Source organism: Schistocerca americana, chromosome 7 (genome assembly GCF_021461395.2).
Source record: "Schistocerca americana isolate TAMUIC-IGC-003095 chromosome 7, iqSchAmer2.1, whole genome shotgun sequence".
NCBI classification, from domain to species: domain Eukaryota; kingdom Metazoa; phylum Arthropoda; class Insecta; order Orthoptera; family Acrididae; genus Schistocerca; species Schistocerca americana.
This window is the reverse complement of record NC_060125.1, coordinates 71684804-71709202: the sequence shown is the minus strand read 5'-3', so window position 1 is coordinate 71709202 and position 24399 is coordinate 71684804. Positions and strand designations below refer to the sequence as shown.

The 24399-nt window shown below is 40.7% G+C and overlaps 1 protein-coding gene across 1 annotated transcript in view; it reads right to left on the bottom strand.

The window, feature by feature from the left end:
* Nucleotides 1-24158, bottom strand: part of LOC124622713 (odorant receptor Or2-like) — a 158495-nt gene extending 134337 nt beyond the window's left edge. The window contains exons 1-2 of the mRNA XM_047148502.1: nt 24066-24158; nt 12211-12366 (exon numbers count right to left, since the gene is read on the bottom strand). Of these exons, the coding sequence (XP_047004458.1) occupies nt 12211-12366; nt 24066-24158 (249 nt within the window). The remainder of the gene's footprint in view (nt 1-12210; nt 12367-24065) is intronic.
* Nucleotides 24159-24399: the final 241 nt, after the last annotated feature.

The following is a 24399-nucleotide window of genomic DNA, read 5'->3' as shown; positions in this document are numbered from 1 at the left end:
GAATAAGAATTATTCTATCAGAGTACAAAAAAGGCGAATATGCTCCCGTTTTAGAAAGCTCTTAGTGAAAAGTAGGGTACCAGCTGCATTTATTCTACATTCCTCCACACCCGTAAAAATTTTCACATAAATTTTGGCATAATAAAAATTTGCAAATTCTTTAAGCTGAGGGAGAAGGAGACACTGAACATGCAAAAGAGACGGAAAAGCAATAAATACCTGAAGATAGTAGACAGTGATTGTGATAAACAAAGAGCGAAGGTACGTTAACAGTGTGAGAGAAAGAGAGTTTTTACCCTCCACGGCTCCATTACCAAGGAAGTTATTCCGTCACGTCTTAACAGATGTCCTCCCATAGTGTCCCTTCTTAACGTCAATGTTTTCCATATATTACTTTACTCGCAGAATCTCCGGAGAGTTTCCTCATTCCTTTCCTTATCAGTCCACCTAATTCTCAATATTTTTCTCTAGCACCACATCTCAAATGCTTCGATACTCTTCTGTTCCATTTTTCTCACAGTCTATGTTTCACCACCATACAATGCTATACGGTACACACGTACACACTCAGAAGTTTTTTCCTCAAATAAAGGCCTTTATTTGATGCTAGGAGACTTCTCTTGGCAAGGAACGCTCTTTTTGCCAACGCTAAACTGTTTTTTATGTCATCCTTGCTGCGTCTATATTGGATTGCCTAGGTAGCAGAATTCCTTAACTTCACCTACGTCGTGATCGCTAATCCTGATGTTAAGCATCTCGCTATTCTCATTTCTGTTACTTCTCATTACTCATTCCTCGATTTACCCTCAATCCATATTCCATACTCATTACACTAATCATTTCATTCTGTATCCTGTAATTCTTGCTGACTTTTGCTGAGGGCAGCAATGTCATCAGCGAATCTTATCATTCATGTCCTTTCACCTTGAATTTTAGTTCTGCCCTTGTATCTTTCTTATATTTCCGTCATTGAATATTCGATGCATAAATAGAACAGTAGGGGCGAAATACTACATCCATGCCCTACAGCCATCTTAATCCGAATACTTTGGTCTTGGTCTTCCATTTCTATTGTTCCCTCTTGACTCTAGAGCATACTGCATATTACTCGTCTTTCCTAAAGCTTGCCTCTATCTTTGTGAGAATTTCGAACATCTTTCACCGTTTTACACTGTCAATCCCTTTTTCCAACTCGACAAATCCTATGAACGTGTCTCGATTTTTCTTTAGTCTTGCTTCCATTATCAACCGCAACGTCACAATTGCCTCTCCGGTGCATTTACCTTTCCTAAAGCCAAACTGATCGTCATCTAATACATCCTCTTCTTTTCGATTCTTCTGTACATTATTCTTTCCCGCAATTTGGATGTTTTAGCTATTAAACTGAATGAGCTATAGTTCTCGTGCTTGTCGGCTCTTGCAATTCCCGGAACTGTGCGTATAATATTTTTACGAAAGTCTGGTAGTGTATCGCCAGCCTCATACATTCTACACACAAAGTTAACTAGCCGCTTTGTTGCCACTTTCTCCAAATATTTTAGAAATTCTAATGGGATGTTATTATCCATTCTGATTCATTCGATCTTCAGTTTTCCAAATCTCTTATAAATTCTGTTTCTAATAGTGGCTCTCCCATCTCTTCTGTATCGACTCCTGTTTCTTGTTCTATACATCAGACAAATCTTCCTCCTCACAGAGACCTTGAATGTACTCTCTCCACCTATACGCTCTCTCCTCTCCACTTAACAGTGGAATTCCCGTTGAACTCATAATGTTACTGCCCTTGCTTTAAATGTCAACGAAGGTTGTTTTGACTTTTCTGCACGCTGAGTCTGTCCTTCCGACAATCATATCTTTTCTGATTTCTTCACATTTTTCATGCAGCCATTTCGCTTTAGCTTCCTTGCCCTCCCTTTTTCTTTCATTCCTAAGTGATTTGTATTTCTGTATTGCTGAAATTTCTCTGAACATAATTGTATTTTCTTCTTTCGTCTATCAACTGAAGTATTTGTGTCGATACCCATGTTTTCTTCGCAGTTACTTTCTTTGTACCTTTTACCTTCCATCTTCTGTAGTTGCCCTTTTTAGACCTGTCCATTCCTCTTCAACTGAACTTCCTACTAAGCTATTCTTTATCGCAGTTTCTATAGTCTCAGAGAACATCAAGGGTATCCCTCATTCCTTAGTACTTCCGTATCCTATTTCTTTGCACATGGATTCTTGTGAATAGTCTCTTAACCTGCAGCCCACTCTTCATCACTACTAAATTGTGACCTTAGTCTACATCTGAGTATGCCTTACAATCCAGAATATGATTTCGGAATCTCTGCCTGATCATGATGTAATCTAACTGAAATGTTCCCGTATCTGCCAGCCGTTCCGAAGTATACCTTCTTCTCTTGTGATTCTTGAGCAGAGAGTCCTCTGTTACTATTTATTGCAGATCTCAATTAATCTTTTTCCTCCTTCATTCCTAGTACCAAGCCCATATTTTCCCGTAACCGCTTCTTCTGATTCTTCCCCTACAACTGCATACCAATCCTCCATGACTATTAGATTTTCATCTGCCTTTACGTACTGTTATCCATTGAGTATGCTCATACATTTTCTCTTTCTCTTCACCCTCTGTTTGCGACGTCGACATGTATATCTGATCTATAGTTGTTGGTTTGCTGTTCATTCTGATGAGAATAACGTTAGCACTGAACTGTTCAAAATAACTGATTCTGTGCTGTACCTTGGTGTTCATAACAAATCCTACTCCCGTTGTAAGTAGGCTGTTTATGTTTTCTTATTGGCAACGTTACGTAGCGCTCTGTATGAAAATCACTGGCTGTGCTGTGTGCAGTCTGTGGCTAGTTTGCATTGTTGTCTGCCATTGTAGTGTTGGGCAGCTGGATATGAACAGCGCGTAGCGTTGCGCAGTTGGAGGTGAGCCGACAGCAGTGGTGGATGTGGGGAGAGAGATGGCGGAGTTTTGAAATTTGTAAGACTGGATGTCATGAACTGCTATACATATTATGACTATTAAGATAAATACATCATTTGTTCTCTATCAAAATCTTTCATTTGCTAACTATGCCTATCAGTAGTTAGTGCCTTCAGTAGTTAGAATCTTTTATTTAGCTGGCAGTAGTGGCGCTCGCTATATTGCAGTAGTTCGAGTAACGAAGATTTTTGTGAGGTAAGTGATTTGTGAAAGGTATAGGTTAATGTTAGTCAGGGCAATTCTTTTGTAGGGATTGTTGAAAGTCATACTGCGTTGCGCTAAAAATATTGTGTGACAGTTTAAGCACAGTCGTGTATAATTCTTCAAGGGGGACGTTTCATAGGTCGACCCTTAGCCGAGGATACCTCACTGGAATCTTCTGATTTTGTTCTTGTAGTTTGTGTAATTAGTGTAGCCTTTATTTATTGCTAGCGCGTAATCATAGAGAGAATTTCCTTTGTAATTGTAGTTTTTCATTGTTGTACAGTAAAACAGTTGTGACATGCATGTAGATTTGCACCAAGTATTTCGCAGCTGCGCTTGCAATTAAGTAGACATTATTTCCATTGCTATGTTATCTTATTTTGCTCTTCAAATTGTACTTTTCTGTGTTATCGTGTGAAATATTGTGACAATTATGGCGTGTGAAAAACGTAATACTAAGCTCCAAAGTAAACTGAGAAATGACAGTGAAGACGAAAGCAGTGTGTTAGCGCCACCGTGTAATGAATTAACTAATGTTCAACATAGTAATTTGGTAATTGTGCATAGGGAAATGGAGCGGGCGGCAAACAATGGCGTAGGCAGTGAAACAATTAGTGAACAGGGAACCATTATCGATCGATCGCTCGGCAACAGCTCGCCTCAGGAATGCGAAATGACAGGACACAATTTTGCAAATACTGTAGATTCAGGTTTTGCGTCCTCACCGTTTTCTCAAATATGTCAAGACACATTTTCTGCTTGTCAAAATGTGAATGTTGCCGGTGCAAATGCACTGCCGAAAAGCGTAGAGTAACAGATTCCAGACACTAAAGCATTGTTATTACAGCTAATGCAACAAATGGAACAAAATCAGAGACAAACACAGCAAAAGCTTCAAAATTTAGACACAATGGAACAACACCAGAGACAAACACAGCAACAGTTAGACACAATGGAACAACACTAGAGACAAACACAGCAAGAGTTAGACACAATGGAACAAAATCAGAGACAAACACAGCAAAAGCTTCAAAAGTTAGACACCACACTTGAACAAACACGTGAAGATTGAACTACTGAGTTACATAACATTGAATCGAAATGTCAAAGAGTCTGTAATGAAGTAAAAACACCAATTTGTGAGCATTTTCAACCTATTTTTTCGCGGCATGAAAATGCATTACAGAATCACGAAGCAGCCATAAAAGAACTGCAAACCATTGTTCTTGAAATCACGACACCTTGCAAGCTAAAACTGACTCAGTTGCATCTACCGATTCGGTTACGCAACTTGCAAAAACTCAGGAAAACTTAAAGGACACAGTAGATACTCTGAAACTAGGTTCAGAAAAACACACTGAAGAAATAAGTACACTATCAGAGAAAGTAGCCAAACTTTCGGATCAGTTCACTAACTTATCTACAAAGGTAGATGATGATCTGAATGACACAAGACCTGTAGCCATCACTGACACAGAAGAGTATGAACAAATTAAGAAATTCAAACAAAATCAGAATCAAATTTATACGCAACACAAAAGAGAAATCCGGGAAGTATAAGATCAGTTGGCACAAGTAATACAAATATTACATATTTCAGAGGACACTCGCGCTCCAACACGGGAAGAGGGACTTATAAATACGGAACAACCACAAAATAATAACACAGGACACTTCGGAGATTATGAAAGAAATTGGCAAGGCACACCGAATTTTGAGATGGAACCGCCGAAACGACGTAACAATGACCGACATGTGACTCGGCGACATGATGATTTTTACTATAAGCTGTTCATTAGTACACGTATAATCAAAACATTTAAGAATTCTGGCAACGACATTCATCCACAAGCGTGGCTTCATCAATTCTCTCATTGTTTTCCTCCAAACTGGTCATTGGAGCACAGGTTAGAATTTATGTGTGGCTACTTAGAGAATGAACCAGCTGTAAGAATGCGATCGGTCATTCACGATTGTCACAGTGAAGGAGAATTTTATCATGCCTTCCTCTCAGCATATTGGTCTCAAGCTACACAAGACCGAATAAAACATAGCGTCATGATGATGAAACACTTTGAACAATCTGAATTTTCCAGTCTTGTCAAATATTTTGAAGACATGTTGCATAGGAATCAATATCTTTCAAACCCATACAGCCCTTCAGAACTCATCCACATTTGCTTAATGAAATTGCCTAAACATTTAAGAAATATTATTTTGGCAGGACGTTGCAAAGACGACATTGAAGCTTTTCAGGGACTCTTACAAGAATTAGAAATTGACATAGACAATCGCGGGATGCGACGACAGGAAAACAATCACTACAGGTCACATCTGTCACAATTCTGTGACGACAGAAACAATAAATGGACACGACAAGTCTATTGTTACAACGCAAATCGTGACCAAAACAGACACCACCCATATGATAACCACTGGCAGAGAAATAATAGTTATTCCATAGTAATGAATATGACAGGGATTACCATAGAAACAGACAATATGGGAACAAAAACAATTATTATCATGGGAGACAGAATAACTGTAGACGCAACGGTCCAGCGCGCAGTTACGATTCAGGGAGAAATTCTCCACCACGTGACCGACAAGAAAGAAACTATGGAATCTATCGACATGACGACAGACGGTATGATCGTAACGACAGAGCTGAATTGCATCAGAACTGGTGGGATTCAAACAGAGCAGGGCCCTCTCGACAAGGTGAATTTGTAGAAGCTAGGTCTCCAAATCCCAATAACGATGCGCGCCGACAAAGAAACAGACAATGACTCGCACCGCAGGCATACACCTGCGCCGGCTGGCTCAGGGAAAAATAGCATACACGCTAACCTTGAGAAAAATTTTAGCATTCCTTACCAACGTATACAACATGATAATTGCATTCAAATCAAACTGTGAGTACTATGAAGAGTAAAGGATAGCACCACACTTCACATGTAAAACCGTTTATTGAAAGATAATCTGCTTTTTAACTTAGTCTTTGCTATAAAATTTTTCACTTTACATTACTAGTATGCTTTGTCAGACTTAGAATCTGTTAACATGCAACAATATCTGAAGTTAAATATGCAGTCAAGAACCAAGAGAACTTATTTAAACAGAAATTACCACTGCATTGTGATAGTGAACAGAGGACACAGTGTTACTGTGTGTATACATTTTTGCTTGTTAGTTGCACGATTACGTAACGACTATAAGGCTTACATATTTAGAACATATACTGCTAATGAGATTTTAATGCAACATTTTGGTTTACTTGGAAATACATTCCTTATTTGAAGTAGTTTTTGTGAGATTAAAGATGACTTAGTATTTGGTTTCTTTGACAGCTACACGATTATATCACAACGCTACTAATGTGTGACACAATTTTCATTGTTGCTTTTGCGGTGTTTCTGTTTTATGTCTGCACAGTTTTTCTGAATTATTCTGGAAAGTAAAACATGTTTTAGTAGTAACTTTTGTGGTATAGCTACAATGAGACAGCCTTTTTCGTAGCACAACAATACGTTACAGCACAGTATTTTCTTCATAACGGCAATAAGCGTAATAACTAAGATATCTATACGCAAACCATTTTACTTTCGTTTATCATGAGGTAAGTGCATTGACTTCTGCAGAACTTAGCTTTCGGAGGACGATAACTACGACACTTCCACAGAGATTATCTTACAACAAGACGCACAGTTTAGCGCTACAGTACACGTATTTGAGTGATTAATTTTGTACTTAAAACATTTATTTTTAAAGAGATTTGTAGTACAATGATACAAAGGTTTTCCATGATACATTTCATTCCATTGCTGTAATCTGTAACACCTGAGGGTATAATTACATTAATCCTCAGTGGGGTGCACGCTTACTTTGTGTACCATGTGTGTGGCAAGCACAAGGAGCCCTAGCTAATATGGTATTTGCTTATACAACTTTACACATCGGTACCGTATTTCTCCATCACAGAATTACACAGCTACCTGATTATTTAACAGAGAAACAAACATTTTTTTACTACATCAGTGACACATGTTTACCCAATTACACAGTTGGGTAACTTCACACCTACGAAATTGTATTTTGTCTGTACTTTGTGAACTGTTCATATCTTTTCGGACCCATTGTGATATTATGAGAGCTTTGAGTGATATATTTGGTATGGGATCACGATTTTTAAAGTACGTTTGAGGCAGATGACACTTTTGACATGAGCAGAGAATTTTTTTAGGTTTTTGAAATTATTGGAGGAAGCTACGACGATTTTGAGAGTTGACTGAGGTGTTATGATTGTTGAAAGTCAGATTGCGTTGCGCTAAAAATATTGTGTGACAGTTTAAGCACAGTCGTGTATAATTCTTCAAAGGGGACGTTTCACCATTACAACATTTTCTGCTGCTTTTGATATTATGCTATACTTATCTGAAGTCCTGGTCCCCTTTGCATCTTCTTCACTCCCCTCCCCCCCTCCTCCTCTTGATGTCGACTGAGCCCTGTCATTTCCCATTTCAGATTTTCCAGCTTCCCTACTGTATTCGAACTTCTGACATTCCAGGCCCCAACTCGTACAACGTTATGCTTTCTGTTGTTATTCAATCTTTTCCTCAAGGTCACCTTCCCATTGGAAGACCCCTCCCGGAGATCCGAATGGGAAACTAGTCCAAAATATTTTGCCTATGGAGAGATCATCACGATACTTTTTCAGTTATAGGCCGCATGTACCGTGGATACACATTGTATGTCTTTAATGCAGTGGTTTCCATTCTCTTCTGCATCCTCATGCCGTTGATCATTGCTGATTCTTCCGCCTTTTAGGGGCAGTTTTCCTGCCTCAAGCACAAGTGAGCACCCTAAACCTCTATCTGCTCCTGCACGCTCTTGGCAAGGCCGTTGGCAGAATGAGGGTGTATTCTTTAGTGAAAATTGGAGAAACACAAAGAGATAATGACAATGAGGTGGGCTGAACATATGAGGGAGAAGGGACAAGTGGAATAGGATGTGTATGAGTGACTCACAGCGATGGACTACTGCATGTGAGCGAGTTACAGTTAGGGGAGTTTGTGTAAGTAAGATCGGAGTTGCACGTTAAAAAGAGCACTAATATGTTCGCATGCCAATATGGGAGGGGGGGGGGGGGAGTTTTAAAAATGCTAAGGAAGGTAGAATGAGGCAGGTAGAAAACCCACATTTGAGTAGGAGTCTTTTAAAACAGGAGAATATTAGCCTTTTTCGTGCTCCGACAGGATCAATTTTTGGCTGCTGACATTATGTGAAACAATTATGCCAGACAATGACTATCTTAGTCTTCTGTGGCATAAGAAGTGGGAAATTTTATTAGATTGGTTTTATGTGTCGGAGCGACTGGGGATAAGGTGTTATCTTTTGTCACACGCGGTTTGTGCCTTTATCGGCAGTCATTGGGAAACGTGATATGCTGTAGGAGTCTTTTAAAACAGGAGAATATTAGCCTTTTTCGTGCTCCGACAGGATCAATTTCTGGCTGCTGACATTATGTGAAACAATTATGCCAGACAATGATTATCTTAGTCTTCTGTGGCATAAGAAGTGGGAAATTTTATTTGATTGGTTTTAAGTGTCGGAGCGACTGGGGATAAGGTGTTATCTTTTGTCACACGCGGTTTGTGCCTTTATCGGCAGTCATTGGGAAACGTGATATGCTGTATAGGATAGTTGCCTCATAGAGGAGGTGGGGCACACGGCGACAGCTACTAGCCGGTACCGCACGCGACTCAGGTCGTTTATGCGACCTGCTGGATTCCGATGGCTGGCATCCAGGTTTACGCAAGCCAACAACCATCCTCAATGTCTTTGGTGGTGTGTAACACACAGTTCGCCTTACGTTTGCTGTGGTAGACGCTCTGGATGTCCATCAGGCGCCACTCTTCGCCACAACAGACCAAACACGTCCAAGGTTTCCCGAGTGTGTGACGTAACGTCGTAAACAGTAGAGGGCGTGACGAAATATGATGATATCTGGACAACAAACTACACCTGTAGGAGCTTCATTGGCTGAACGTGGTAGTTATTTCACGATATACCGAGCAAAATTTTATGTTAACTGACTCGACTTATTGAAGCCTACAGACCGACATCTTTTGCAATTTGAAAGGCACTTGATATTTAATTGATCGTGACAGTTTTAAGAATATGAAAAAAGTTTTTCAGAGACATCTACCAGTCAATTATTGCTGTTGAGTTACTTAAATTATATGATACAAGAAAACTTTTCGAGGTACCAGACTCATCTTCAGGCTACAATGACAATACAAAAACCATTTAGGAAAAGCACAAGTAAGTAAGTTTTTCCTGATAGTTTCGGTAAATGCTATGGCCCTCCTTTCTAGAAAGAGTAGGATAGCTAAAAATAATCGTTTATTGGTCTGGTACTGACATAACATTTTTTCATAGAAAATGCCTGTCTTATTGTGGTGAGCTGTACACTTGATTGTGACAACGTGTTTTAAGGGTCCTTCGGAAGCTTATAAGCAATGAGTAACGAGATCTAAGGAGCCATAGCAATGGATATATCGAAATACACCAGAAGAAGAGAGCCATTTGATATGAACAAAGTGAGTAATTTTATGATGAAAGTGACTAGTTCAAAATGGTTCAAATGGCTCTGAGCACTATGGGACTTAACATCTATGGCCATCAGTCCTCTAGAACTTAGAACTACTTAAATCTAACTAACCTAAGGACATCACACAACACCCAGTCATCACGAGGCAGAGAAAATCCCTGACCCCGCCGGGAATCGAACCGGGGAACCCGGGCGTGGGAAGCGAGAACGCTACCGCACGACCACGAGCTGCGGACTAAAGTGACTAGTAAACCAATGAAAGATCTATGAACCCTTTATTTGGCACACAGAGAAGTACTACGAAGAAGGAGTACCAACTTACTTAAATGAGATGTAAATGACCATGTGATCAATTTTACAGTATCCAGTAAGTTGCGATAAAGTATCTTTACCTTCAAAAGACGTATGGGTGCTACAACATGGATAACACAGTGTTGTTCCATTGCACACAAAAAATTGAATTTTGCATTATTTCATGTGAAATGTCTGAAAAAAATTTCTTTTTGGTACAAAGCACAGAACAACTGCATGTTTTCTACGTTTTACAGTGAAATGCCAACGAGGGCAATGCCTCCATCTTCCTTCTTGGCCCTTACTGTGACCAGTGACCAAAAGTTCCATACCATACGACATTCATTGTCAGAAGAGCCGCTGTTTTCTTCTTCTTCCTGGTTTGTTGTCCATCCAATAGCCAAAGCTGGACATCCTATTCCTAGAAAATATCTGTCCATTTGCAGAGTCACAAGTAAGAATTCACTAACATAATTGTATAATAACTCACTCCTCAAGACTTCGTCTTTGAGTTTATAAGTAATTTTCGTAGCACAAGAAAATACAGTGCCACAAACCGAAAGGAACTGCTGAATTGGTAACAAATGCTCACGTAACCTTACACGGTGTCTAATAGAGGAGCACACCTTCCGCCAAGTTTTCGCCAGAGGCAACAGAATATTGCTGTATATGGGAACTTAAACGTTGCTTGCAAGCATCATTGTCCATCCAAAGACGAAACTAGAAAGCTGTTGCAGAAAACAGTGTGAAAGTCTCATGCTGCTTGAGAGCAACATTGCTCTTTCTCCGCCGGATGCTCACAGCAAATGCCAAGACAATAAATAACAACTTCAATGTTGAGAGGAACTTATTGTTAAATGTTTCTTGCATTGCAGTTGTAGCCAGAAAATGAGGCTTATATCGAAACTAGTTGCTTTATCATACAACTAGCCGTTTCCCCTGTTTCGCTCCCACATCAAGTTTTGGTATGAGTGATGGTGAGTAAGTAAGCAAGTGGTTCTACAAGATACCTGTGCGTAAAGTGGTGTAGAGACTTATGAACAAAAAAATGTATGCAGCGCCGGTTTTGCTGTATGTCGAGTCTGAAAGTATGCATTATATTTAAAAAATACCTCGAATCACCACATTTGTGCAGAAGTAGAGTTTATAGGGGTTCCCTAGCTCACCTAGTACCGGATGTGAGATTTTGCCATCAGAGCAACACATACCAACCGTTACTTCCTTAAATTTTAATGCTTAATGGTGTTTAGATTATTTGATCGCTCCTCCTATCATGCTTAATTCATTATTAACATAGTTAGTTAATAGATCATAATCAAATGCTGCCTCACCAAAAGCCTCCCACGTTGCACCTGTAAAGGCACCTGTTTATCGTACAGCCCTTAAATGACGCCGTCGCTGTGAGTTTTCAAGCGCCATAGACGCCATAAGAAACGCGTGACTCCCGCCGTCTAAAATCCTCTGTAGCTCTTAAGTCCGCCTGACGTTCTGCATCCAAGTTTCGGCTGACATGAGGTTGCTCTGAGCATTGCTGCATTCGAGTAACTTTCGCAGCTTGAGTTATCTTAGAACCATGCGCTGAATCAGACTTACTTTTGCGAAGCTTTTAGCAATGATTTTAAATAGGGTTCTCCGGCTTACCACACTATTTTGTTGTTGTACCTCCACCAAAACTCCCCAGCTATGTCAGGTGGTGTAGGAACTCAATGTTGAATACCTCGCACACAGTGACATAGGGCACTGTCACGAAATAATCTCTGTAGGAGTCTCCCACCATAGCGTGAGCGTCGTCTGCATGCCACCCACTTGTAGTATATTTAAAAAGGTTAATAATACTCAAAAAGATGGTACTTTGTAAAATAGCCTTTGCTATTACTCAGCATTCAATCTATCGCCGTACCAGATGTTATCAGAATAGGTTCAGTGGTTTAGTCGTTAAAGGGTAACAGACCGAGTTACTTTCGCATTTATAGTGTTAGTATACTTTTAAGTTGGTCAACGAAAGTTTGTAATGTCTGAAAACCTGAAGCCTGCACATTACCGCCTGGCAGGTGAGGAGTTAACACTCGAACGCTGAAACGCGTTGGTTCCGCTGGAGGGCGCGCTGCCTTACCCTGACGAAGGTGGTCCTGGAGATGGTGTAGAACTTGCCGGCCGTGAGCGAGAGCGGCCGCTGCGTGCGGCACATGACGATCAGCACGGCGCGGCGCAGCGGCTGCGGGGCGCCCGGCCAGCCGCAGGAGTAGGCCGACCGCGCCAGGCGCGCGCTCTGCAACACAGTGACGTCACAGCAGTGGTCTGACAACGACAGTACCAGCGGAAGAGAAAATCCAGAGAGATATCTCTTACTCCTCTGACCTTCATTAAATACACATTATAGCAGTGCTGTCGATTAACTATCGATATATCGATATGTCGATGTGTCGATATGTCCAGGCAATAAATTTCCCCAACATATCGATATCAAAATATCAATATCGAGTGCCAATATTTTTATTTTATATTATCTAGTTTCGCTAATTTCGGTAAATATAGGAAATATCAACAGAAAATAATTTTACTATCATTGTGTGAAGACGTCTTACTACTCTTCTTAGCTCCCATCACGTCTAGTCTTTCTCCTTGACTGTGTCAAGCAAGTGTAGGTGGCACAAGGGACAAGTACGATTGCACTGGGAAGGGGGGGGGGGGTGGGTGGCGGTGTGAATGAAGTAAAAATATTTCCGATGTGGAGGAATTGCATTAAAAACACGTTTTTGACGCAACTAGTGTACTATTTCTTCACATCGGCATTCTTCAAAAACAACTGGTGAAAAAGATGACCGTAACCTAAATGACAAGACTGGTTTCTGCAGTGGGCGGAGACGTGTGAGGGGAAATGCTGACGCAACCGGCAATCGGCGCTACCAACAGAAACTGCAACGTTTAACTTTACCACAAAATTTTGACACTGCAACTGCCAGGTCCCTGGCGTTTGCAAAATGCCAAAACAGGGAAGTCGGCCCAAAGTGTTCCAGACAAATACAATACGTGACGAAAGCGAACGATGGATTCATCGAACAACTTTTACTATTCCACTTACATGCGGTTACCATTTTTAGCAGGTTGGCCAAGCGTGAACGTGCAACGTTTCCCTTTCAATTCTTGCTCCAAGGAGGATGGCAGGCAACCAGCTATTTAGTGTATGAATATCTAACAATAAATCAACACTACACTGGTAAAATTCTCAGTATATTTACAACGTGCAGCGAACATTTCTATAGGCCAGTAGGGCGATATATTTTTCGTTGATATATCTTTACTCTTTTCCAATATATCGGAAGCTGATAATGATATTTTTTAAATATCGATATATCGGATTGCCGATATTTTAAAAAATGTCAACAGCCCTACTTTACAGCCTCCATTTCATCTCATTTTCCTTGATACATCGTTTTTTTCCAACGTTGCTTGCAAAGCTGTTTTTGCGAGTACGCTACAGCTACGTTTGGGGCAGTCAGCCGTGACAAAACTCTTCCATCTAGTGTGCAAGATGTATCACACAGGCGAAATACCCTCAGGCCGTAAGAAGAAGATAACCAGTCCAGTTTCAAGCAAAGAAGTTGCTCGCACATCTGAACATTACCAAAATGAAAGCTTAATAAGTCGTGTTTGCAAAACACTAAACGTAGAAACACTGGTAGAAGCGGACCTCGGGAAAGATCAGTTTGGATTCCGGAAAAATGCAGGAACATTCGAAGCAACACTGACCCTATGACTTATCTTAGGAAACTGGTTAAGAAAATACTATTTACAACTTGTACAGAAACCAGACGGCAGTTAGACGAGTCGAGTGGGGCGAAAGGGAAGCAGTGGTTGAGAAGGGAGTGAAGCAGAGTTGTAACCTATCCCCAATATTATTCAATCTGTGCACTGAATAAGCATTAAAGGAAACCAAATAAAAATATGGAGTAGGAAATAAGCTTCAGTGAAAAGAAATGAAAACTTTCAGGTTTGCCGATGACATTGTAATTCTGTTGGAGACAGAAAAGGAGTTGGAACAGCAGCTGGACGGAATGGGCATTGTCCTGAATGGACGACCTAAGATCAACATCAACATAACCAAAAAAATAATAATGGATTGTAGTCGAATTAACTCGGGTGATGCTAGGGAAATTAAATTAGGGAACGAGACACTTTAGATAGTATGAGAAATTTGCTATAGGGGCAGAAAGAGCCCCTCTGCATGTGCAGTTGTAACTGATCGATCTGCAAAATAATTCCCGTTCTAAAGAAAAATCCCATTAATGTTCAAACTATCTAGTATGTCTACATTGCATATAAGGTAGAATTTGCACGTATCTATAATGAAATTGCAAAAATGCTACAATATTTAAATCAATATTTGTGTGTGAAAAACCTTTTTTTTCGATCATGAAGCTAAATGAGTGGGAAAATCTGTGGAATTGGTTGCGTCTGTCCGTATCCCAACAGATTGAACCAGATAAAATTTACATTACGTCTTCAGTGCGCCAGAAATAGACAACACTGAAAAATTATTTTGTTTTTGTCCATACTGTTGGGGCCGGCCGGAGTTGCCGCGCGGTTAAAGGCGCTTCAGTCTGGAACCGCACGACCGCTACGGTCGCAGGTTCGAATCCTGCTTCGGGCATGGTTGTGTGTGATGTCCTTAGGTTAGTTAGGTTTAAATAGTTCTAAGTTCTAGGGGACTTATGACCACAGCAGTTGAGTCCCATAGTGCTCAGAGCCATTTGAACCATTTGAACCATACTGTTGAAAAATTCGTATCCAGTACAACTGCACTGCCTTTGAAATGCGTCGCATTCGCAGTTCCCCCCCTGTTGTTACTGGTCTTGGCACTGACATGGAATGGCATGGTTAGGAGGGGGGGGGGGGAGGGGTTGGGAAACAATGTTTGAATATTTCCTACTTGACACAGTCCCATGGTTTGCATAGCAGGGCGTAAGATTATATGGGACGATCCTGTGAAGACTCAGGTTGTTGTTGTTGTGGTCTTCAGTCCAGAGACTGGTTTGATGCAGCTCTCCAAGCTACTCTATCCTGTGCAAGCTTCTTCATCTCCCAGTACTTACTGCAACCTACATTCTTCTTATCTGCTTAGTGAATTCATCTTTTGGTCTCCCTCTACGATTTTTACCCACCGCGCGACCCTCCTATGCTAGATTTGTGATCCCTTGATGCCTCAGAACATGTCCTACCAACCGGTCCCTTCTTCTTCTCATGTTGTGCCACAAACTCCTCCCCAATTCTATTCAATACCTCCTCGTTAGTTATGTGATCTACCCATCTAATCTTTAGCATTCTTCTGTAGCACCACATTTCGAAAGCTGCTATTCTCTTCTTGTCTAAGCTATTTATCGTCCAGGTTTCACTTCCATACATGGCTACACTCTATACATATACTTTCAGAAACGACTTCCTGACACTTAAATCTACACTCAATGTTAACAAATTTCTCTTCTTCAGAAACGCTTTCGTTGCCATTGCCAGTCTACATTTAATATCCTCTCTACTTCGACCATCATCAGTTATTTTTCTCCCCAAATAGCAAAACTCCTTTACTACTTTAAGTGCCTCATTTCCTAATCTAATTCCTTCAACATCACCCGACTTAATTCGACTACATTCCATTATCCTCGTTTTGCTTTTGTTGATGTTCATCTTATACCCTCTCTTCAAGACACTGTCCATTCCGTTCAACTGCTCTTCCAAGTCTTTGCAGTCTCTGACAGAATTACAATGTCATCGGCGGACCTGAAAGTCTTTATTTCTTCTCCATGGATTTTGATACCTACTCCGAACTTTTCTTTTGTTTCCTTTACTGCTTGCTCAATATACAGATTCAATAGCATCGGGGAAAGGCTACAACACTGTCTCACTCCCTTCCCAACCACTGCTTCCCTTTCATATCCCTCGACTCTTATAACTGCCATCTGGTTTCTATACAAATTGTAAATGACCTTTCGCTCCCTGTATTCTACCCCTGCCACCCTCAGAACTTGAAAGAGAGTATTCCAGTCAATATTGTCAAAAGCTTTCTCTAAGTCTACAAATGCTACAGTCGTAGGTTTGCCTTTCCTGAATCTTTCTTCTAAGATATGTCGTAAGGTCAGTACTGCCTCACGTGTTCCAACATTTCTACGGAATCCAAACTGATCTTCCCAGATGTCGGCTTCTGCCAGTTTCTCCATTCGTCTGTAAAGAATGTGACTTATTAAACTGATAGTTCGGTAATTTTCACATCTGTCGACACCTGCTTTCTTTGGGATTGGAATTATTATATTCTTCTTGAAATGTGAGGGTATTTCGGCTGTCTCATACATCTTGCTCGCCAGATGGTAGAGTTTTGTCATGACTGGCTCTCCCAAGGCCGTCAGTGGTTCTAATGGAATGTTGTCTACTCCCGGGGCCCTGTTTTGACTCAGGTCTTTCAGTGCTCTGTCAAACTCTTCACGCAGTATCGTATCCCCCATTTCATCTTCCTCTACATCCTCTTCCGTTTCCATAAAATTGTCCTCAAGTACATCGCCCTTCTATAGACCCTCTATATACTCCTTCCACCTTTCTGCTTTCCCTTCTTTGCTCAGAACTGGGTTTCCGTCTGAGCTCTTGATTTTCATACAAGTGGTTTCTCCAAAGGTCTCTTTAATTTTCCTGTAGGCAGTATCTATCTCACCCCTAGTGAGATAAGCCTTTACATCCTAACAATTGTCCTCTAGTCATCCCTGCTTAACCATTTTGCACCTCCTGTCAATCTCAATTTTCAGACGTTTGTATTCCTTTTTGCCTGCTTCATTTACTGCATTTTTATATTTTTTCCTTTGATGAATTAAATTCAATATTTCTTCTGTTACCCACGGATTTCTACTAGCCCTCGCCTTTTTACCGACTTGATCCTCTGCTGCCTTCACTAATTCATCCCCCAGAGCTACCCTTTCTTCTTCTACCGTATTTCTGTCACCCATTCCAGTCTATTGTTCCCTTATGCTCTCCCTGAAACTCTGTACAACCTCTGGTTTATTCAGTTTTCGTCTTCAGTTTTCATCTACAGATCATAACCATCAGATTGTGGTCATCAGAGTCCACATCTGCCCCTGGAAATGTCCTACAATTTAAAACCTGGTTCCTAAATCTATGTCTTACCATTATATAATCTATCTGATACCTACTAGTATCTCCGTGATTCTTCCGTGTATATAACCTTCTTTCATGATTCTTGAACCAACTCTGTGCAAAGTTCTACCAGACGGATTGCTCTTTCATTTCTTACCCCCAATCCACACTCACCTACTATTTCCATCTCTCCCTTTTCCTACTCTCGAATTCCAGTCACCGATGACTATTATATTTTCGTCTTTCTTCACTACCTGAATAATTTATTTTATCTCATCATCCATTTCATCAATTTCTTCATCATCTGCAGAGCTAGTTGGCATATAAACTTGTACTACTGTAGTAGGCGTGGGCTTCGTGTCCATCATGGCCACAATAATGCGTTCACTATGCTGATTGTGGTAGCTTACCCGCAATCCTATTTTTTTATTCATTATTAAACCTACTCCTGCATTATCCCTTTTTGCTTTCGTATTTATAACTCTGTATTCACCTGACCAAAAGTCTTGTTCCTCCTGCCACCGAACTTCACTAATTCCCACTATATCTAACTTTAACCTGTCCATTTCCCGTATTAAATTTTCTAACCTACCAGCCCGATTAAGGGATCTGACATTCCCCGCCCCGATCCATAGAACGCCAGTTTTCTTTCTCCTGATAACGACGTCCTCTTGAGTAGTCCCCGCCCGGAGATCCGAATGGGGGACTATTTTACCTCCGGAACATTTTACCCAAGAGGACGCCATCATCATTTAACCATACAGTAAAGCTGCATGCCCTCGGGAAAAATTACTGCTGTAGTTTCCCCTTGCTTTCAGCCGTTGCAGTAACAGCACAGCAAGGCTGTTTTGGTTAGTGTTACATGGCCAGATCAGTCAATCATCCAGACTGTTTCCCACGCAACTACTGAAAAGGCTGCTGCCACTCTTTAGGAACCACAGATTTGTCTGGCCTCTCAACAGATACCCCTCCGTTGTGGTTGCACCTACGGTACGGCCATCTGTATCGCTGAGGCACGAAAGCCTCCCCACGAACGGCAAGGTCCATGGTTCCTGGGGGGGGGGGGGGGGGGGATATCGATCGTTGGCAACGAAAACCTCGTAATGCCACCTGTCCGTAAAAGACTCATGATTTCAGTAAACAGCAACTCCATTACCAAAGAGGGATTTCAAAGTACTTGGATTTTTCTAATCTGTCAATAACTACGCCTCCATTATGTAACTACACATGTAGCAACATTATCTGTATCACTTCATTGATTTTTCAAGAAACCGTTTTTGCCTCTGCTGTAAAATCTAACAAAGTAGAGTGAAGAGGTTTTCACTTCCTACTATCAACATATCGTTGAATGCATCTACAAAATTATATCATGATACGACAAATAGTTCAGCATTTGACGTCACAAATACTGAGATGCATTGTGCATGATGTTCAGACTTTATTACTTTTTAGTATACGTGTATTTTATAAAGGGCCGGCCGAGGTGGACGAGCGGTTCTTGGCGCTTCAGTCTGGAACCGCGCGATCGCTACGGTCGCAGGTTCGAATCCGGGCCGGCCGCGGTAGTCTCGCGGTTAAGGCGCTCAGTTCGGAACCGCGCGACTGCTACGGTCGCAGGTTCGAATCCTGCCTCGGGCATGGATGTGTCTGACGTCCTTATGTTAGTTAGGTTTAAGTAGTTCTAAGTTCTAGGGGACTGATGACCTCAGAAGTTAAGTCCCTTAGTGCTCAGAGCCATTTGAACCTTTTTTTTATGAAGGAAAGAGGAATGAGAGGTCTGTGCAGAAGAAGACTTAATATTTGCTTGTCTCGGGAAATAACTGATTAAAACAGATGAGTTGAGTGGGATAAAATAAAGCAAGATCTGACATTACGTAAAAGCTATAGCTATAACAGAAAAGAAACAACGTATATCCTATTTACAGATCACTGAAGATCCAGATAACATGTATTTTCACATAGAAATATTCTTCAGACCTTACCCAAGAAGCCATGAACAGGTCGTGGGATCAGTTTGTGATTAATACCAAAAGAACACAGTCACAAATGACATACAGTAACCTACAAAGTAATGAAAATATAGCAGAAAAGAGACGGATAATGCAAACAGCGCATCGGTTAATGAATTAGATGATCCAGTGATTTTAGTGCTATGCGTCGAAGTACTGAGAGTATAATTAGCTGTAGTATTCAGTTTTCATTATTATCATTCTTTGAGCGAAGTCCTTAGCGTTAGTTTCGGTGACTTAAAAGTTGCACTGAAACACCCGTCTGAGAGGTTTTTAAGTTATGCCGTCGTAGCAAGCTGACCCCAAAATATGTGTAAATTCTCTAATTCTTCGAAGAAAAAGTAGATTCTCCAAAACCATCAGTAGCGTCTTGAAGAACTTAAGTTGTTATTGTAATTAGCACAATTAACGACATGATAGTAATTTATTAATTCGTATTTGTATATCTTTGAATACTCCACCTTAGATCCATAAAGCGAAAAATCTAATGTTACACGTATTGTGGCCAGTTGATGTTACCAAAAAAGAAACATATTTATTAGGGCACGGTAAGCGGTAGGAGCGGTCAGGGGAGGTGACTTCCGAGGAATACGCAGGTCATCCATCGGGGAGAACACAGACAGAGTCATCAGCACACAGCTTGTGATTCAGGTGTCACACTCAGACAGCAACGTAAGCGACGTGGCATTCTCTTATCTCTCTCACTTCTCCCATCCAATCACGCAATTCTTCTCCCTCATTCCTACAACATTTACCGAGATAAAATTATTGTGGCGCGTCAAGTCATGTTTTCTTCTTGGGCAGACGGCTATACCTTAGCGAATCCAACACATCTCCCCTTTCCCTTCCACGAAGATGTGGTGATCTGACGGAAAAACGTACCTGTCGTGTACCGGTCAGTTTTCTTACTCCCTGACAATATCTGAACGGAGCAAATGTCCTTTCTCATATATTCGAAGAGCTTGTTCTGGGCGGAATTATAACATTCAGCATACACTGAACAGTCAAAGAAAATGGTACATCTGCTTAATATCGTGTAGGGCCCCCGATAGCACGCAGAAGTGCCGCAACACGACGTGGCATGGACTCGACTAATGTCAGAAGAAGTCCTGGAGGAAACTGACGCTATGAATCTTGCAGGGCTACCCATAAGTACGTAGGAGTACGAGTGGGTGGAGATCTCTCCTGAACAGTACGTTGCAAGGCATTCCAGATATGCTCCATAATGTCAGGCGAGTCTGGTGGCCAAGCCTGTCTCCTCCCTTCTCCCCTCCGATGTCTTCTCATCTCCGCCCATCCCTTCTCTCTCCACACCGGCCTCAGCACTATGTTGGTGGCTCTTCCCCCTAAAGTATTTATTTCCGGACTGTGACTAATAGGTGCATCAAATTTTATTCAGTTGGTTCCAGGGGCTTAGGACAAGCTTTTGAGCTTATTAGCCTTGGCATTGCCCGTCTGCACACACGTCAGATACATTACACACACATTTCATAAATTTCACACTTATTTGTACACATATTCCACCTGTTCGTCTAGCGAACTTCGCCATTCATTTTATGTTTTACGCAGCTAAATGTTTATGACGTCGCATCTCCTGAACTGTGGGTCGTACAATGATACATTTCCGTAGTACATTCAGTGGCAGATGCGGATGCTGACTGCAAAAAGTGTTGCGAATAGAGTTAGTAGCAACGGAGTAAAAAATTAAAACCTCTTGCATTATTCGGCAGATTCACTGCATGATCAGAGAAATTGTAGTAAGCCGTAAACATTTGTCCTTCCATCATTATGTGTGTGGGTGGATGGGGACGGGGGGGGGGGGGGGATTGTCAGAGAGATAAGTTTCGTAAAGGTTTGAAAGTATGTGTAACGTTAGTTGCAAGTCTCAAAGGGCTCTCATTCGCAAATACTGGATGACTAAAAAATGGGTATTCTCGCATTGCGGGCTTCTTGCTTTTCCACCCCCACTCATATCCCTTTGATGGGTGGTTCTTTTCCCAACAGTGGTTCTTTCTAGACTGTTAATGATATGTGTACCAAGTTTGGTTGAAATCGCTCCAATGGTTCAGGAGGAGATTTAGAACGCTCATATATACTTACATACACACCTACATACATTTTTGTAATTTTTATGGATTTTCCAAATCTATCTCTCTCTCTCTCTCTCTCTCTCTCTCTCTCTCTCTCTCTCTCTCTCCCTCTCTTTTACTTCTGAGGCCCATTAGGTTGAATTAATAGGATACCAGAATTGTACCACTCTTTCCGTCCCATGCTTAGTACAATCGCGAATAATACGACACGAAATGCTAAGACTGTTGGCATTCCTTTGGATGTACCAAGATACCGCATGTATCTGTTTGGGCCATATTTCCTTATATCTTTGATACGAACTCATTACAAGCGTATGCTATCATGAAAGCGTCTTGCACAGAATTTTAATGTCGTTGAAGTTGTTGAATTTTTGGGGGAGACTACACAAATTTCAAAAGGCACGCTATTTCACTGCTTGCAACGAAGTGTACTACTTCTTTTACGTAACGTAGTTTAATAAGTGTGTCATGAGGGAAGCTACAAATTGTTACATAGGCATTACCGCGCAAAAGATAGGGTTTTCAGTGTGTGACAGTGGAAGTAGCTAAGAACTATATCATATGGTTATTTTTCACATCGTGACAGTGAACGGTTTTTATAACGGATGATAATACAGCGCCCGCCTTCTTATTATGTCACTTACTTGCTGTACTATCCCGTCCGCATACCAGCAGTACATGAAAATTTCGGATAACATCGTACTCAGATAAAGCTGCAACTTGCACATCGTTGTTACGTCGCCGGTTTTCTGAAAACAAGAAAAAAATCATTGCCTTTAAGCGCGTGATTTACAATCTCAGTATCGTAGTGATTGGTGGAAACTTAATTAAATACTGATGCTCTACATAATTTGTAAACATACTGTTATTGTGATATATTTAACAAAATAATATAGATGTGGAGATTACTAATTTCGTATTCGTGTATACGCCTTATTTAACAATTTCACCTGGTTGAGGATGTTTCTCATGGATGTAATGAACTTGCCTGAATGCAGCAGAACATTATAGACAAGATCCCTCCTTCGACTACGGTACACGAATTGCTGTAGGAATGACTAGTAACTTCGGAGTAAATGATGCGTAGAGTATAGGGAGGATCTTTCCCCTTTTGTGTAATTCTAGCGATGAAGCTAAACTAACTTTTAGGTAGGATAGAACCAATTATTAATGGAATACTGCTCCAGTTCCTCTCTACTGTGCTTCTACAGTTGAAGAGAATCGCTCCCATAGTGTTACACCTACAGAAGAGATATACGTTATCCCTTATCGCGAGAAAAACTTGGAAAGCATACAAACACACAGCGCATACGTATTTGCATTGAAAAACATTAAAAACGGAATTTATGTATATGAGTTATTCTTTTTACGTCACCTTGTTGTTTTTGCGGCCTGCAGTCATAGGACTCGTTTATTTGCAGCATTCCACTCTAGTTTACCCTGTGAAGGCCTATTCTTCCATCCATAATCCTAACAATTTCTGATGAACTTCTTTTCAACCTGCCTGCTGTGGTCAAACCCTTGTCTCCTCTACAGTTCTTTTCCGTATCCTTCCGTCCATTACCAGACTGACAATTCTATGACGCCTCATGAGGATTCCCATCAATCGAACCTTTATTTTAATTGAATTGAGCCATAAATTTCTGTTCTCGCTGATTCTGTTATGTGCCTCTTTATTCTACATGCACTTTACCAATACGATCTACCACATTCTTCTGGAGCTCCACATTTCAAAAGGTTCTGTTCTTCTATTGACCGTATGGTTTATAATCCATGTGTCACTTCCATACTGAGGCTACACTGCAAACAAATACTTTCAGAAGGGACTAACTACCACTTTAATTTACCTTGGATGTTGCAATATTTCCCCATGTTTTCATAACGACATCGTGAGTTGTTTTGCTGCCCATATAGCAAAACGGATGTAGCACTTGCAGAGTCATTTCCTAACCTCATTCCCTCTCCATCTTCCGATTCAATTTCACTACAGCCATTCCCATGATTCAGTTTTGCAGATAATTATGTACCAACCCGTTTTCAAGTGACTATCCATCGAGTTCAAATGATCTTCCAAATCCTTTCGCACCCCTGACAAAAGTGCAACTTCGTGTGCAGACCTTAAACTATTTTTCTTCCTTGGAATATAATTCTCTTCTCAGATGTCTTTCCAACTTACTGGTATTTACTGCTTGGCGAAACTGATGTGAATCTGATATATAAAACAACACTTTGGGAACATTAACCACTATATGCAGTGAAATGCATTAAATTCTTATATCAGTCGCTCTGACTGCATACGCTTAATTGTACATTTCCTGAATAAAACCTCCTCAGACAGTATATTATTTTTGTCTGTCATTGCTCCATTCCTCCTCACCCTCCGACGGTTACATTTAATGTCAAATATTGTAGCAGTTAAATCAACCTCAGCCGAAGGTAATACTGAATAGTTTCAAGTCAGCATAAAATGAATTTTATTGCATGAAATCTCGGAAGCTTAGAAGCTGATAACTGCGATTGAAAGTAATTTTTCCTAGTTCTAATTATAATGTACTATAAAATTGCACGTAAATTCAAAAAGAGTACAACTCGACAGGCACATTTTGAAACAATTTTGCGCAAAAAATTTATGTTAGCTCTGCAGCGGAGTAAAATTGAAAAATGTAAATTGTTAATGGATTTACATATTCTGTATTTTGGAAAACATTCATTAGAGAGACAATTTCTTCACATACTTGATCAAAACGATGCTGAACAAGAGAGAGTTCCACACCTGTCACATTATAAAAATTTGTGCTATATTCAGATTGTGAAGGCTCTCGAAGCATCACTGTGTGACCGCATGGGACAGTGGCTCTCCCAGCTCGTGTTTTCGGTGGCTGCAGCAGCGCAATACACAGGTGTTACTAGTCGAAAACGCCTGACAAATTGGCGACACACCTAAGTACAAAAAGTTAGGTTTCCTGAGAAACTAAACTTAACATCAGATTATTATGGAATTTTTTCACTGAGGAATTTTCTTGATGAACGTTTGTCTTTTAGTGTGGGAAGAGAAGACGTCATCGTACA